We start from the raw sequence: 18,127 nt of genomic DNA on the forward strand, positions 1-18,127 counted from the left end.
TGATGATAATGGTATACAAGAATACCTAGTGGTTAGTTGCTGAGGTGGGACCTTGTTCTGTGGAATACTTCTCACTCTCCCAGAACGTTGCTGCTGTGCAACATCCTCCTCAACTTATCAGTCACTTTGATTGTCCATAGTCTCAACTTATGTCGCGCCGCTGCCACAGACCAAATCATTTGACTACCTTCTCTAGTCCTCACTCTACCACAGAACACATTAATCACCGATAGGTGGACTCCGCATGACTGATGTAGCACTTCACAAATTGCCTGTGGAGGACTTACTTACAGCAGACATTGACCGACCCTACTCAGTTGGCGTAGAGACAGCAGAGGTCTGTTGCAAAAACAGCAATAAGTGTGTTTATGTTTTGCCCTATGAGTTCCAATTCAAAATTTAAAGTACACCTGAATAAGTTTATGGAGCCTGCCACATGCACTATACTTACTGTTAACTAATACAAGTTTCCTGGCAGTCCTACTGTTCTCTTTGGCATCAGTAGTGTCTGAATCACACACCTGATACAAGCATGTGGCCAATCCAGTCAGACTTCAGTCAGAGCACCTTATCTGCATGATTGTTCAGTGTCTTTGACTAAAGTATTAAGGTGTGTACACACGCACGACAGCAGCCAACGACGGGTCCATTGACACCTCCCACTGGGCGGGTTTTCAGCAGACTGTAGTGCGTGTGTACGCACTGTCGGTGGACTGATAAGGCTGTTCCTGAACGATCCGCTGCACCTTTAGAGGCAAAGGACAGGACAGCCAGGCAATTTGCTTTTTTTAGTAGGAAATTAAGTCAGCCTCTATATTCCTTTCACTTCAGGTATGCTTTAAACAGTTTTTGAGACGCTATAGAGACGCAGAAGACAAAAGCAAAAAAAAAAAAAAAAAATGCCCAGTTGTTTAAGTTTTAACAAGCTCCTTATAAGACATGCTTTTGCTATGTTTCCACATCTGACCATGCCATAATGGATCTGTGTCACTGTGGTACATTATACTAGGTCTACGTGTTTAGTTTTTGATAAAAAAAAGTCTACATTGTACAATATTAATTTGTTAATTTTATTTTGTGTTTAGGTCTATATTTTCAAGACAGAAAAACGAATGCTAGAGAAGAAGTTTTATGTTTCTGGCAAAAAGGTTAATCTTTTATTTACACTACTGTATTGTCCTTTTTCCTTCTGTGTATCTAGCACCTTTTGGGCTTGATTCGCTAAGACAAATAGCATGCCTTGGCGAGAGCTCCACTCGTCCTGTCCTGAGCCCCTGCGGGTTCGTAGTGCTTGCTATGCTACTCTGATAAGGCGTGCTAACTTTGATAAGGTGTGTTAACTTTGATAAGGCATGCTATTTGTCTTAGTAAATCAAGCCCTTTGAATTTTATGTAACCCATAACGAATCAATATTATAAGCATGTAGATTTCAACAATCATCGCTGCGTGCTCCTGCCGATTGCACCGCTCTGTCCCTGTCACAACCCACTTGCCCTAAAGTCAGTATGATGTCAGAGCTCTGCCAGCTGGTCAGGAGACAATTTCATTGGCTCCAGACCCTATCATCACTGTAAGCCATCCCATTGGCTTACATTGGTGGACAAGGTTAGGAGCCAATAAATGAAAGCAGCTTCTGACCTGCTCACACAGCTCTGCCATCATAGAGATGGAGGAGGGGGGGGGGGGGGGGAACAGCGGGTATGTGGTCCTTAAGGGGCCAGAGGCTGCCGATACGGAACTTTTTAAAAGCTTTTCAAAGCTGCATTCGAAAATGAAAGGCAAAGCAACAATAAACGCACTGATTGGGTACTGGTTGGTTGTCAACAGAAGCTCACATGACTTAACCTCTTGACGACCAGCTAACGCCGATTGGCGTAAACTGGTTGTCTGAGGGTTTCCATGGAGGCCTTTCTATATCAGTTCACGGAGGGTGTCTCCGTGAACAGCCGGAGAGCCGCCGATCGCGGCTCGCCGGCAAAATGTAAACAGGCGGGGAAGAAATCCCTGCTGTTTACATCATGACGTAGATCGGCGATCCCCGGCCTCTGATTGGCCGGGGATCGCTGGCATCTGATAGGCAGAAGCCTATCCTATCAGGCGCAGGACGGATATCCGTCCTGCGCCGCTCAGAGGGGAAGGGAGAGGGAGGGAGCGAGTGAGACGGCGGAGAACGCTGCGGAGGGGGGCTTTGAAGAGCCCCCCCGCTAAGCAAATGCAGCCGGCGGCGATCAGACCCCCCCAGCAGGACATCCCCCTAGTGGGGAAAAAAGGGGGGTAGTCTGATCGCCCTGCTGCACTCCTGGTCGGTGCTGCGGGCTGTAGAGCCCACGCAGCACGGATCACTGAAAAATCCCCTGGTCGTCAAGTGGTTAATACTTGAGTCTGAAGAACCTTAATGGTACATTTCAGAACATAATAAATTATTCACGAAACCCATTTTTACACTAATTGTCCTTTTTCAGTGTCAGAAACACTTCATATAGGTGTATGCATACTGCTGTATATTTGTGTGAAACCCCGCCTATGCAGTGATGATTAGCCTAGGCTATGATGTCCTGAAAGGAGAACTGTAGCGAGAGTTATATGGAGGCTTCCATATTTATTTCCTTTTAAGTAATACCAGTTACGTGGCAGTCCTGCTGATCCTCTTCCTCTAATACTTTTAGCCATAGACCCTGAACAAGCATGCAGCAGATCAGGTGTTTCTGACATTTTTGTCAGATCTGACAAGATTAGCTGCATGCTTGTTTCTGGCGCGATTCACACTACTGCAGCCAAATAGATCCGCAGGACTGCCAGGCAACTGGTATTGATTAACAGGAAATCAATATGGCAGCCTCCATATAACTCTCACTACAGTTCTCCTTGAAGCATTCTGTCTCAAAGTACCCTGGGAGATCGTGTGATGCTCTTGCTCACTTCAGAGGGGAGAAAAAAACATCCCATAGATTCACTTTGCCAGCAGTAAAAATGCTGGTGTCTCTTATATTTAGGAATGCATGTAAAGTTTTAAAATGGGCAAACGTTTACCAAATTATTTATGATGAAAATTGTAAAGATCCACATTATAATTTATTAAGTTATATGCAGTAAAGTTCTGCTAATGAAGTCACAAATCCTGTGAGTGTTGCTGTAGGAGATGTTGTGTGTCTAATTGGCAAGGTTTCTCTGGCTGGCTTAGCTCAGAACTATTGATGCAGAAATGTTAGCATGCTGAATGAAACAGTTCACCTCATCTAGAGCTGCCCATACACTATACAATTTGTAGTAGATCAAACTAATTTAACTGAAGGACATTCGGCAAGATTTCAGCAGATCTTCTGTCTATTAATCTTTAGCCCACACGTAGTAGTACAAAGCTATAGAAACCTTGATGGCACACTTCTATTATCCCACACTCTGAGATCTATTGAGCAAAAGAACTGCCATGCCTTATCAATATTCCATCAGTATTTCCATTGTAATATTGATTGATCAAATGTATTAAAAATATCTATCAGTGTAGGGGTACTTTCAGACCTGATGCAACAAGACTGCCTGCAAACAATAAAAGGCTGAGCTTGAAGGGTACATTTCCTTTTCAATCTGGATAACAATGTAATAGTGTGTGTGTATTAAGCAGCTAAAATATAGGGAACACCAAGGCAACATGGCCGGATTTGTGGCAAGACCATCAAGGCCATGGCCTAGGGCACCAGGAAGCAATGGGTGGGTAGCAGGCTGGCAAACTAAGGCAGTTAAATTGCCAAACATGTAAGCAACAGCAGTCACAAACCAAGTCTGTGCCTGCCTTGCTTCTACAGGAGCGAGCAGTGGAGCGCTGGCCCTGTGCTCTCCCATCCTGTGCTGTGCTCACCCAAAGCAGAGCACAGAATGGGGGGAGCACATCACCAGGAAAGTACACATGATGGGGAAACACAAGCCGAGAGCACAGGACCAGTGGAAGTAAACAAGCCAGGGAGAGCACACAGGATGGGGTTGCAGGAAGGTGTGGTTGGTGACAGTGGGCTTTGGGCAGTAAAATGTCCAAATCCGGCCCTACAAGGCAGTACTCTGAAGAACAGTAGCTGTAGCACCTTGGATCCTTTTTTCAGAACTGTTTTACTAAGTGAACCACCTCTTGAACTATGGAAAATGATCTCATGCAATTCACATAAGTCATATAATTTTCTCTAATGTGCATTAATAGGTGAGAAGGATCAAACCCTGTGTGTGTGAACTGAACATTTATGTTGCACACTTTCTTTTGCATGCAGTCTCTTACTTGCTGGTTTATTCCCTCCAGATGAGTCATTTTATCTCTTGGTTACACACACCATAATTCATTATTCTCTATTACCAATCATTCTGCAGCTCTTAAAGAGGAACTCCAGTGAAAATAATGTAGTAAAAAAAGTGCTTCATTTTTTACCATAATTATGTATAAATGATTTAGTCAGTGTTTGCTCATTGTAAAATCTTTCCTCTCCCCAATTTACATTCTGACATTTATTACATGGTGACATTTTTACTGTGGGCCGGTTATGTAGCTGCTCCTAGCTGTTTTGGCTGTTAGAGACAGCTGTAAACAGCTAATTCCTGTCTGTGAACCTTGTTACATTGTAACAAACTGCCAAAAGTACCGCTGTACTCAGAGCTTCTTGTGGGAGGGGTTTCAGCACAAAATCAGTCATACAGCGCCCCCGATGGTCTGTTTGTGAAAAGCATTATATTTCTCATGTAAAAGGGGGTATCCGCTACTGATTTGGATAAAGTTCAATTCTAGGTTGGAGTTTCTCTTTAAATTCACTAAGCTACTTTATACTGTATGTTTTAGACATACAATATCATGGAAAATATTTTTACTTCTGGTCTGAATTTTGGATCACTGAACAGTTTACCAGTATTTATAAATTGTTTCCAGAATAATCCAAGACATTTTAAGAATATTTAATGTGAAACTAAATGTTAAATCGGTTTGGAACTGTAAAATTGATAAGCTATTGGCTCACTATACACCAGTGGTTCTGGATGTGGGCCTGATTTTAGGAACCTAAAAAGATGATTTGCATATCTGGGAGTGATCCGCCATGTTGAGCATAGGTAGGGGTAGTTAATGATAGGCTTTGGTGGTACTGGTGGTGGTTGGTCGGTTGTGTTAGGCAGAGGTGGAGGGTTAGTGTTAGGTGTAGCAAACACTGGCTGCTTCTTCATCTGCGAGACCAGTTCTGTTTGTAGGAGGAGAACATTTTTGCTTGAAGAAATTGTATCAGGGATTCACTGTTCACAAGTTTCTGGAAATTTATTGTACAGACCATCATGTTTCGTGTTCATAGAACCAGGGCAATAGGCAACATGTAATGTGAAATAAAAAAATTACAGCATCAAGCTTGACATAGTTTTATTCTTACAGTTGTGAGGTATACAGTATTTACTGATCAATATAATTTAATATAGGATGCTCCCGGAGATGCTTTAATACTGAGTTAAGCCTAGTACACACATCCAATCTTGATTGGTCAATTTTACCATTTCCATGTAGTATGGGTTGCAACAGAATTTGAGTGCTATGAACAGATTGTGTACAAAAGCTTTCATACTATATGGACATGGTAAAGTTGGCCAATAAAGATTTGATTTGGGTATTCACCTTTACGCTTGAGCTCCTAAATTCTAATTTTTCTCAGTTGAGTTACTTTGGAATAAAGGCCACTAGATGCAACAACAATTTTACAACTTGTTTTTCAGGACAAATAGACTAAACAAGGGTTGATGAGGCATTCACTTTCTTTGGTATGTGAAGTCTAAAGGCAAGTACCCACTGGGTGATACTTGCTGCGATGTTACCTGCTGTTGGGCAACATCATTTAAGAAAAGCATGTTAAACGATGTTGCCCCCATGGTGATTGTGCATTGCTAAGCGGCAGGCACAGTGATTCGGATCGGGTAGATCCCTGACGACTCCTGTGCAAAGTACCATGATCCCTTGAAGTCTTGTTGCGCCCGTCATGTAACGTTGCACATACCCGCCGGCTGAAAGAGGAAGGAAGATGGATTGGTGGAGCGCTTGTCCTCAGGGAGATGTTGCTGGATCCATCTCCCTGCATCGAGAGGTGAGTACATAGCATAAGCCTCTCCAAAACTTTAACAAAATGTGTATGGTGGTCTCAAGGAGGGAAGAAAGATTAAAATCGTACTTTCTCCAAGTGTTTATCTATATCTTTCCATAGTGCTATTTGCTTACGTTTGAATAGGAAAAAAAATTGTGCAAATGGGACTTATGTAACAGTGTTGCTTGCATGAGTTTTTGCTGTTAAAGTAAATGCACAATATATTTTTGTATGGGCGTAAATACTCAATGTTCTATTATGGCTCAACTTGGTTACAGATGGGCTCTTACTTTGGCTCCTCCTTATGTGCAGTTGATCTCAATGCTGATGGCCTTTCAGACCTTCTGGTGGGGGCACCTATGTTCTCTGAAGTGAGGGATGAAGGGCAAGTGACAGTTTACATCAACAGAGGAAATGTAAGTATTTTTTATAAAAGTAACAATTTTTAATACATTCAGTACCTTATGATTCTTATGCATTGCACTTTATGTGCTGCACAGGAGGTTATTGCTATGTAAAATAAGTTATAACACTATAGAAGGGGAACATTACTAACAATTTCAAAATTGAAGCTACACTTTCAAATATACTGAGTGTATAGGAGTTGCCCGCTAGGTTTTGGAAGACCATTGAGTCAGATTTCGGCGCAGGGTGAAGGGAAAAGATGTCTCACTCTGCTGCAGCCAAACTCCTGGGTGGCATTAATGCTATTCCCCCTCCAAGTTGTTGCAACTTGGGGGTGAAATGTAATTCGGGCACCAGTTATTGCTGGCGGCCGAATTACCTTAGTTGTTGTCTAATCTGAACTCCAGCTATCACGGGTACCCAAATTAATCACTGAGCACCGCTAGAGCTATAATTCTCATTATGACATATCATGGTGGCACCCAAATGATCAGCGCAGGGCGGCTTCAAAATGAGCGGATTCGGGTTTTGTTCTTTTGTACAATTGGAAATACAGTATACTGTAGGTACCAATTTGCACATTTGAGTACACTATGATTACTTCAAATGGGCAGAGTCTGAAACACTGTAGGTACAGGGGAGGGGGGAAGGGGGGCAGCAAGTGGCAGCCCTGCTGAGGGAAAAGTTCCCGCAGATTGCTAGAAGGGAGGCAATGAATGAAAGGAAAGTCTAAGCATGTATCTTATAGCTTAATTAAAAGAAGAGAAGATTAAAATATGATTCGTAGATGATTTTTGTGGGTAATGACCATCTGTAATAATCATCATGTACTGGCATGTCCTCCTTGTACAATTGTTGCCTCGGCTATATATTCTTACTAGATTGACCTGTCAGTTGTATTGCTGATGTTAATAAATTTGCTGGCACTTTGAAAGCACATTCTCCAGCCATATATTTAAGGTATCTTGTTGATTTTCCTTGGAGATAACTCTCTTTTTTTTGCTTACTGACTTATAGTCATTTCCTAGGATTTGTTGACTTTATAATCCTCCATTACATTGGCAGTGTATGGAAATTTCTAAGTACCAGAGCAAAAGGCCAAACCAAGGAAGTGATTGGGACATCTGTGCCAGCTGGATGCAGGAGATATGTAACTGCTCCACTAAACCAATTACGTTAATCACGTTTCTGGTATTTGTAAGGTTGTTTCGGAATGTCACACTCAACACAGTATGCAAACATAGCTTCCTTATATTTAATCTATACAGTGAAACACTTGCATGCTTTGGGTGGATTTTAATGCTTATAAAAATTGCTAGTACAATACACAGAAAAGGTAGGATTATTTTTAATGGCAGATGTTTTATTCACTGTATGCATTTTAACACACTACAGTTTTCAAAAGGCTGCCATTATAGCCTGCTTTAAAGAATACAATGGAAATGCATTTAAAAGGAATATATAGCTGGCCTGCTTTACAAAAGCAGGAAATACACCATGTAATCTGAGTTGTACAATCCGTCCACCTTATTGGAGTATAAGGGGCAACAAACTGTGGTCGCCCACCGTGGCTACAAACCTTGTGCTGTACAATTAAGTTCATACTGAATCCATTGTGTTGTGCATGCTGCGCATTACAAAAGAGTTCAAAATTTGCATCTAGCAACAACATTCATATTGCAATTTTCCCGAGCTGAACAGGACCTTTGCACAGTACTAAATACAGTATATCTGGAAGTCTAATGATTGATACTTGTCAGTTTGATTGTTTAATCAGCTGTGAATTCATTATTATTTCCCAAATCTAAGTATTATTGTGCAAATAGCTCATTGAATCCATGATAATTCCATCTCTTGTGGGTCGAAAATGTCCTGCGAACCGCTACATATTGAATGCCAAACCTACACGACAGAGTGTATGTTATGATATAGTGTATGTTTGTTTACCGTTACTATCATTTTACACTATGCTCATTGATTTCTTGTCACAGTTCATTTTTTGTTAGGAGTGTAACATACGTGTTTTCCAGTAGTGCACAGCTCGGATTGCATTATTACAATGGAACCCAATGCATCACAAGGGCTGTGCACAGATGTGAATGTGCTCAATATGGGACCGCTGCAGCCCATTGCTGTGAGATTATAATTTAAATTATCATGACCTGCAATTATACACAGAACTGTTCCTTATGAAGTTCCCTGCTAGGTCCTCTGAACTAGACTATCACTAGGCAAATTATATTGAGTATCCAAATTGTGTGTAACTGTATTTAATTGGTCTAATTTCAAGTTGCATTTGGACTGCAAAAAAATTTGCGTTAAGTCAGTAAATGAGATTAACATTTCTTTGAACATCTCTATTAATAAATACCGAAATGTAAACTCATACATGCAAATTGTAAAGTTAAGTTTTAACTGTTCTTTCACAGCTATGATATTGTAGATTGCCTCAGAAAAGACCACATTCATGAATAAATGAACACACCTAAGTTTACTTAGCGTTTTATCCTCACATTACCCCTGTGTATTTAAGCTTTGCACTATTCCAATAATAATGATAACTGGTCCCTTTGAAGTCAATATGAATGTCACATTTATGTTACTTATTGTCATCACTTTCGAACCATTGCCACTGCCATGCAGAGATAAATCTGTTTATAGACTGAAGCACTGCCGTGTCTGTTTAGCTAGCAAGTCTAATCTGTGTTCAGGTGTTTCCTGAATAGTGTGTGAAGCCAAGCAATTATCCAGCGGGATATCCATGTGTGAACTGCTCCTCTGCTGCTCTTTTCTAAAACATTTCCCCCCTTTTGCTAGGCAGCAATGGAGGAACAAATTGTGCTCAATGGTGACAGTGCATACAATGCGCACTTTGGGGAAAGCATCGCCAACCTGGGGGATATTGATGATGATGGCTACCCAGGTGAGTACACTAGTATGAATGTTGCATGGGACATAATTATCTACAATTTCTAATGGGTGTTCTTTTATTGTGGATCCAGATAATATCAGCAGTCTTTACTCAAGCTATGTGGAAGTGGATTAGGGTCAGGGCTAGATTGTACATCTCAATCTCAAGAGGCTGTAGTCACAGAATACCTGATGCTGTAAACTCTGCCCTTCAGCACATGTCATACCCTCAGTCACAGCTCCTTTATACTAATAAAAACTTATGTTGAAATAAATTAACTTTTAAAAGAAAAAATAAAAGTAATATGCAAGATTCAATACATGTGCAGCCACAGGCTAGAGACTACGCTCACACTAGTGTGTTGCAATCGCATTGCATACAACAATCACATTGTAATGATATGAATGATATGTTCACACTGGCGTGTTAGCAGTGCATTGCGATGGATCCACTGGCATAACGCAAGGCTTGCATTACATTACCAGACAGCATGCACGCTTACAGTTGCAGTTCACTGACTATGCATCACATCATTTGTCTTACTGCAACACTGCAGGTTGAACCTTGCCCAAGTCATTTTGGCAATTCAAGACAAGACATATAACACTTAGGGCACTCTCCACAGGCTACCAGTAGCACTAGGGAGGCTTATATCTTTATGGACTGGCTTAAGCAGGGTGCTTCCTCATAAAACTATCAACTAAGTGGTGAGAGAGCAGGATTATAGCAACATTTTAGCTAGGTAGGTGGGATTGGCTATATTCAGCCGGGCTTTTTAGCATCAGCTGCTTGTAGGCATGTGGTAAATCTGGCCCTGCTTATTGTGGTGAGTGCATGAGGTTACTATTTCCAAGATGGATGGGAAAATAAATACATTCTGTTAAATGTGTGTATATTTAATTTACTGCAGTCGATGTGTTAAGATTAGCAATGAGAGAAAATGAGTGAAGGTTCTGACTTTGGAGTAATTTTTTGCTCCACAGGAGATGGAATTCACCTGGGCAGGGCCGGGGCTACCATAGGAATAAATGGTCAATTGCCCCAGGGCCCCAGAGCCTGTAGGTGCCCCCAAGTTGTCGCTCCCCCATCTTAACTGTTGCTCCCCAGGGACTCCCTAGGAAGTTGTTGGCGATTACTAGGGATGTGTATGAGATGCAAATAATTCCAAGTTGATGCTAAATTATGCAAAGGTATGTCGCATGAAAAGGGACCCATTGAATCCCACCTCAGCTTTATTTAATTGGCCCATTTTCAAGCTGCATCCATTTCCATTACAATGTACATAATTCTGCATGAATCTGGTATTTGCACTCCATTGACCATTCCTAGTGATTAGGGAAAGGTTTAGGCAAAATGGTGCCCTGAGCAAAAATGAATGTGGGACCCCTTACATTTTCATACTGTACTGGCACTAAACTGGTGACCTGTACAATCCCTAACTTGTGGGGTTACTAAGGAGCTTGGGGTCCTGGGCAATTGACTAACTGGACCATATGGAAGCACCGTTCCTGTTATTGATTACTTGCAACTGGCTGAGCTTTTTTAGGGCTCATTCACACTATGAGAGCTGTTGTAAGCGCTTGTGATTTTAAAAGCTCTTGCTAATGTTATCCTATGTGTGTGTTCACACTGGAGTGATGTGATTTTGTACAGTGAGGTACAGTAAGTTAGTAAAATAATTTCTTCAAAGTGCTCTGTAAAGAACTCTCATGCTTTGTTGCTGTGTGAGCATTTCCTGTGTTGACACCTGGGATATTGCTGTGAATGGAGCTTAGTGTCATTCCCTGCTTAATAGATTTTCCATATGTTTATGAAAAATAATGTGTTCAAGAGAAGCAGGAAGTTCAGCACGCAGCAGATACTTGGGTGTTACTGAGAAAGGAAGTGAGAGGAAATCTCTTCAACCAGAATACAGACATCAATAATAACCTGACAAAGTGCTTGTCTAGTCCACCTGTAATGAAAGAAATACTGATTGCAGATTGAATTAAATTGTATTTATGGATCTAACATTGTTGCGAGTCAGTGTTTCATCTGCAAGGATCTCATACAGAATTGTGCAGCTGATAAATGAACTTTAACTACCATATCCTTGTTCACTATTATTATTATTTAGTATTTATATAGCGGCGACATCTTCCACAGCGCTGCACAGAGTATATTATTGTCTTGTCACTTAACTGTCCTTCAGAGAAGCTCACAATCACTATGACACCTTCTGCATCCCCTGTGTAAGTATCTATTCTTCTAAAGTGGCTGTGTGCCAGTAAAATTAGATAAGAGTTTTGTATTTTTATCTGAAGAGCCTTTAAGTAGCAACAAGGCACAAACACTTAAGCGGTTTACTTTATCTCTGTTGTGGCATTCTTTGATGGGCACAATCAACAGTTTCACATCTAGATGTCTTGGTGTGAAGAGAGTGCTGATTTCATATAAGACAGATAACAGATAGATCCACCTAGTATGACAGGGCCACTTAACACTGCTGGCAATTCAGTGTGTCACAAAGAATGAATTTACAAAAATGTATTAGTGTGAAATGTTCACTACTTGATTATTTTTGCCTTCATACTTCCTTCCTTTGTAAGCCACAATGAAAACAACTATTTCCCACAATGCAACAAGGTTCACAGACAGGAAACTGCCAAGAGTACGTACTCAGAATTTCTTTGTGGGAGTGGTTTCACCACAATATCAGCCATACAGCGCCCCCTGATTGTCTGTTTGTGAAAAGGAATAGATTTCTCATGTGTAAGGGGGTATCAGCTACTGATTGGGATAAAGTTCAATTCTTGGTCGGAGTTTCTCTTTAAGCCCAAAAAAGGCCCCTTTTAAAAATAACAGAATTCGCATTTGCCACACATCTAAGGCATGGCCTCAATTCACTAAGCAGTTTAGAGTAGTCTACAGATGGTTTTTAGTCTAATGATGGTTTGGTGTAATGTTTCAGACCTGTTTTTAGACCTGGTCTAACATTCAGTATTTCCACAATTCAATAATAATAATAATCTGAAGATTTGTATAGCGCTTTTCTCCTTTCGGACTCAAAGCGCTCAAGAGCTGCAGCCACTGGGACGCGCTCAGGAGGCTACCATGCAGTGTTAGGGAGTCTTGCCTTGAACTCCTTACTGAATAGGTACTTGACCTAGCCAGGATTTGAACCCTGGTCTCCCATGTCAAAGGCAGAGCTCTTAACCAGTACACTATCCAGCCAATTCACAAAGGCAAACAAGGAGTAACCACGCCCACTTTTTCTTACAGAGATTAGACCAGCTGATTTCTGTCGGTATAGTAATTCTGTGAGGTATTTTAGATGTGAGGATGGAACCTTTTGAATTAATTATGCAGGAGTTTAATTTTATCCAGAGGAGAAGGATGTCAGTTGTAGCTACTCGTTTGTGAATTGCATCTTTTGATCATTACCCCTGCTTTACCCACCTAATTACCAAATTGTTTAGACTAAGTCTAAAAACAGGTCTAAAACATTTGGTAATAGTGAATTCCCCTTTGATGCAACTGACCAAACCATCAGTAGACTAAAAACCATCAGCAGACTAGTCTAAACTGCTTAGTGAATTGAGGCCATTGGTTTGACTTGCATTGTTGTGTGATTTTTTTAATGCTATTCTAAATTGCCATGATTAAAAACCACTACTACACATTTTTCTTCTCTTTTCTAATCAGATATCGCAGTTGGAGCGCCAAAGGAAGATGACTATGTGGGTGTTGTTTATATATACCATGGGGATGAAAATGGAATTGTACCTCAATATTCAATGGTGAGTCTCTTAACTTCCCTCCTGAAGTGTTCATAGCCATGACCGTACACATATGCAACACTGAAAAATACAAAATGGAGCTCCAGCCAAAGACTGACCAGGTAATGATATAGATTAATGTGATATGTCTATTTTTCCACGTTACCCCTTAGAATTCTTTATTACTACCCTGTCTCATCACATGAGTAATTACCAGTGAGAGGATGCAAATTCGCCGTACACACTGTCCAAATACCAAATATATGACTGAGGAAAATCGAATAGGAGTCATCACATTTCACACTGCAATGCAGCAGAGAGGTGTCAGATTTAAACATTTGTGTAGAAAGAATTAAAACTCCTTTGGCATTAATATAACATTTTCAATATGACTAGTTTATCTCTTTGACCATAGATCCTGTCTAACTGGTCATTTTATGAACTATCAAATAAAAAAAATCTAGCTATCTAGCATCAATCTGTATCTGTATATGGTCTCCAAACCTGAGCTTTGACTTACAAATACAGTGTTAACAAAACATTGGATTTAATTAATATACTTCCTGTTTACATGCATTCCCTTTCAGAGGATATCAGGACGAGCGATTAGCCCAGCTTTCAGAATGTTTGGCCAGTCAGTTTCTGGAGGTATTGATATGGACAAGAATGGCTACGTAGGTATGTTTGAAAACTGTAAGTGATTTAAATGTTCTGCATAATTTCATTATTAGCAAGCTAGTCTTGTGCAGAGAGTCAATAGTAATTGAGTACAGAGCCCCTCACTGTAGACAGCAACCTTATTACATACAGGAGAATATTTCATTATAGAGCAAAGTTTACATTCGCATAAATAGTACAGACTTAAAATAAGCCCAGCGCCACTGCAGCTTTCACACATTATGCAGTTAGTTAATTAATTTGTTTATTCCTAGTTGACAGGCTATTTGTTTTGTTTGATGCTTTTACACTGTTAAAAACAAAAGTGTATGTTACATCTATGCATAGAAAATTCCCTTTGATAAATGTGCTGTGTCTTACATTGATGTGCATTATGTGGCCAGAAAAAAGTAACATTAATTACACTGAGGCCAGTTATGGAAGCAAATATACTGCAAAGGCTGGATGCAAATGCTCTTGTGTTGCTGGAAATTGCACACAATGACCTGTTGTCCTTACTTAATTAGTGTGGGACCAAAATTTAAACTGCCTTGCAGATTCTTTAAGATTTATTCTGTGTTATTCTTTTTGGGTGTAGAACATTATTTTAATTGGACACATGCTGTCTAAGCTTATAAACATGGATTTTGTGGTTGATTATAAGTCACCACCCACCGTAATATCAGCATTTGCCTGCATAGTACCTGTGTGCTGCAGTTAGTCAACATCCCATTTATTTGTCCTAGTATTGCAAAGCTTTTAAGTAGTGCTATATACAGATGCCACAAAGGCATCTACATTCAGCTATTAGCAGAGCCTGGAAACTTTCCATCCCTCCCTGTTATTTATAAGCTGTGCCACACAAGAATGTTCCTGCTAACATGCTGACTAGAACAGAGAACTAGTAATTGGGTGGCTCCTCTGTGATGAAAGAAAGAAAAGTATAACGTGCATTCTTCTAAAACAGGTGTTTATATCATAAAGGCTTGTTTACTAACATAGTGTTATTAGGCCCTTAACTGTACACAGTGCTCCTGATTGTTCTAATAGGTGCAATCATTAATTTAATGTTGCCGTTGATGTAGTCTCAGGTCCTGTAATGGAATAAGTTCAGTCCAGTGAAAGGCCTCCACAAAGGTCAGGAGTTGCAGTTAAATTGTCAAAGAATGAGTGATTGTGTGGTGACAGCCAGGAAGGCTGTTGAGAGGGATGACCAGGTGATGGACAGAATCCCCATTGACCTGTATGTTTATCTTTTTAATGTTAGCCAGGACCTACCTAATCATCTGCAGGATTATCTAGGGCTGAGTCCAAGGTCAAGAAATTGTCCAGGGGGCTTGCTGTTTTCTCTGCTGTTAGCACTAAATAACTTCACCAAAGTATTTCCCACCCCACCATTTCCCAAGCCCTGCAAATATATTGAGGTTCCAAAAGGCAGCACTGCTGGGGATAATGGCTAGGGATGCTCATTCAGATTCCGCAGTAATGAAATGTACACATTTCTGATCGGAAATCAGCATTTCCGATTGGAAATTGGATTTGTGTGGAAACACCACATTACCGCAACTCGGTTTCAGCCCTATCACAGAGCTCGGAAGCATTGCACCAATCAGAGAAGGCAGAGTCAACTTGGAAGTATTTGGCCAATTAGAGAATGCAAAAAAGTAACAATCAAAAGATTACTCGGAAATCAGAATCTGAAATTGGAAAACAGAAATCCGAAATTCGGGAATTGCTAATCGGCATTGGCAGTAATCTGAATTCCCACAGAATCGGAAATCGACATTTCTGAACATTCCTAATAATGGCACAGTGGAGTCACTCATTAGCAGCCAGTGTTTCTCCTCCACTATCAGATCAGTATTGTGTATGCTATTAACTGCACGTCCCCTCCATTCATAAATCTCCTCCCTTTTTATCCTCTTGCCATGATGTGCACGCATCTCCGCTTGGTATGCAGAGCTCTACTCTGTCTTCAGCCTCCCAGCAGTGATCGCAGCCAGGAGATTGTTAGACGGCGAAACCGCCCTATAATTACCCCGTACAGCGCTGCGATCTAAGGCAGCGCTGTACTGGGGACAGTCATGTGACACAGCTGTCCCCTCTGTAGCTGCGGAAGTGATCCGCTGTCATAGGCTGAAGCCTATGACAGCTGATCACGCTGATTGGCTGGCGGGGGGAGGGAAGGGAGATAGTAAAAATAAAAAAAATAGGCATATTTATTCAAAAAATAACAACATAAATATTTATAAACAAAAAAATAAACATTGGGGGAGTGATCAGACCTCACCAACAGAGAGCAACAGAGAGAGTTGGTGGGGAGAAAAGTTGGGGAAGGAAATCACTTGTGTGCTGAGTTGGACGGCCCTGCAGCGAGGCCTTAAAGCTGCAGTGGCCTATTTGTTAAAAAATGGCCTGGTCTTTAGGGGGGTTTAACACTGCGGTCCTCAATGCGCATAAACAAGTACAACAGTTTATCTTTATTTGTAACATTTTCTGCCTAGAAAACTGTCACTAGCACATTACATATACTGAGATTGAGAATCAGGGAACAATGCTGGGACATAAAGGTGCTTTATGGCAAGCAGATGTAAGTAGCTGGGAAAGCAATATATTAATACAGCTGGCACAGCAACTCTGCTTTTAGGAGTACTACTAATGTTTGAGAACCACTGTGGGCCCTTTCGTCGGTTATAAAGAGGGTGTGTATGCCAGCTGTGCCAACACTGATCGGAGATGTATGGGACCCAAACTTGCAAAAAAGCCAACACAAATCAATTGTGCAGCACAGTTGAGCAGTACTAAAATGTACAAAACAACTTTTTATTTCTGCCCCTGTTTTTGCCCTAATTTGCACAACTAATCCATTGCATTTTGCCAGAAACCTGCCACTAGATCAAATGCTTTTTTATTACTGGTAGCTTTATGAGTGGCACCTGATTTGTGATGTAAATATAGTTGTGATTTATTTCAAATGCCAACATAAAATGTCCCCCACAGTTCATTCTTATGCTGATCACCAGTGTTAGAATCTGGTTGAGAAGCCATTGGAGAATCATGCTGACATTTCTGTAGTATACTTGCCCACCTAAACTGTGTGCTCGGATTTAGTATGGAATGGTTGACTACATGTTACACACTTGCTGGTAAGATTGCACTAATATTGCTTAGTCTAATTGCCAAAGGTTTGGCCAGCAGTAATGTTGATGAGGCTGAGGCTCAGCAACATGTTACTTTTTAACTCAAGATACAAGTGAAGGCAGAGAACTGTGAGCCTGGGGCGGAGCATGGCAGGAGTAGGCTGTAGACGTGTTACAATCTACAGCTCTGTCATGCTATGTCTTCATTCAGCTTCACTGTTGCTAACTTCAGCACCACAAGGGAACTTGAACAAACCTGCATTAAGCACTATGGGATCTCCTTGTTGCAGATTATAAGGGCCTGTTTCCATTACATGCGGTGCGATGCAGCTACTGTACATTGCCTCATCGTAGAGTGGGTGTCCTGAAACCAATGCACGGCAATAGAACAGTTTCCATTGCGTGCAGAGCGGTGTGGAGCGATCTGAGAATCTGCAGCATGCTGCAGATTTTCGCACAGCTGCATCCGCCCGCTGTCCCCTCCATACACTTCCGCATCTCCTGATGCAGAAGTGACGCGAATGGCAGCGGAAGTGATGTGATGTGGCTAGGTAGCCGCACTCGCATCACTCCATAGTGGAAACGGGCCCTAAGTATGTTTTTATAGCACACCTTCATGTTCAGTTCAGTGCAATGATATTTTTCTTTTTACGTTATTTCATTTTAGTTGTTTAAATGTACCAAGGTTGCTTAGTCATGCTTACCCTGGGTAGCAGGAAAAAAGTGTGCTGTCAGCTTGTGAATGAAAAGGGTGCCGCCATAGACTCTAATGCATTTATCACTAATATTGCAAAAAAAAGCAGAAAAAGCTTGCCCGATAAATATCGTTAACAACATTAGAACATGAAAGTTTTTGAAGTATGTTATCACTTTAGAAGCTTGCAACGTTATAGTTTTTGTCATGTTATTTTGTATGTACAGATTTTACATTATCAAAGATATTATAGTTTCTATGTGTAAAAGGGTGTTTCTGCAGGGGAAGTGGTTAGACCTAGGCACCACCATGGGTGGTGGTTAGTGTTAGGCATTACCTGGGGGGGGCAGTTAGGGTTAGGCCACACTGGGGGGGGGGGGGGGGGTTCGGGTTAGGCAACACCATGGGGGTGGTTAGGCACCACCGGGAGGGTGGTTAGGGTTAGGCACCTCCAGGGGAGTGGTTAGTTTTA

General features: G+C 41.2%; 1 protein-coding gene across 1 annotated transcript in view; it reads left to right on the forward strand.

Annotated features, from left to right (window-relative positions):
• The window catches only part of ITGA9 (integrin subunit alpha 9), a 565,489-nt gene that overhangs the window by 167,587 nt on the left and 379,775 nt on the right, over nucleotides 1-18,127 (forward strand). The window contains exons 8-12 of the mRNA XM_068236571.1: nucleotides 1,086-1,148; nucleotides 6,369-6,506; nucleotides 9,313-9,418; nucleotides 13,091-13,185; nucleotides 13,752-13,842. Coding sequence (XP_068092672.1) covers nucleotides 1,086-1,148; nucleotides 6,369-6,506; nucleotides 9,313-9,418; nucleotides 13,091-13,185; nucleotides 13,752-13,842 — 493 coding nt within the window. The remainder of the gene's footprint in view (nucleotides 1-1,085; nucleotides 1,149-6,368; nucleotides 6,507-9,312; nucleotides 9,419-13,090; nucleotides 13,186-13,751; nucleotides 13,843-18,127) is intronic.

The sequence above is a fragment of the Hyperolius riggenbachi genome, chromosome 5 (genome assembly GCF_040937935.1).
Source record: "Hyperolius riggenbachi isolate aHypRig1 chromosome 5, aHypRig1.pri, whole genome shotgun sequence".
NCBI classification, from domain to species: domain Eukaryota; kingdom Metazoa; phylum Chordata; class Amphibia; order Anura; family Hyperoliidae; genus Hyperolius; species Hyperolius riggenbachi.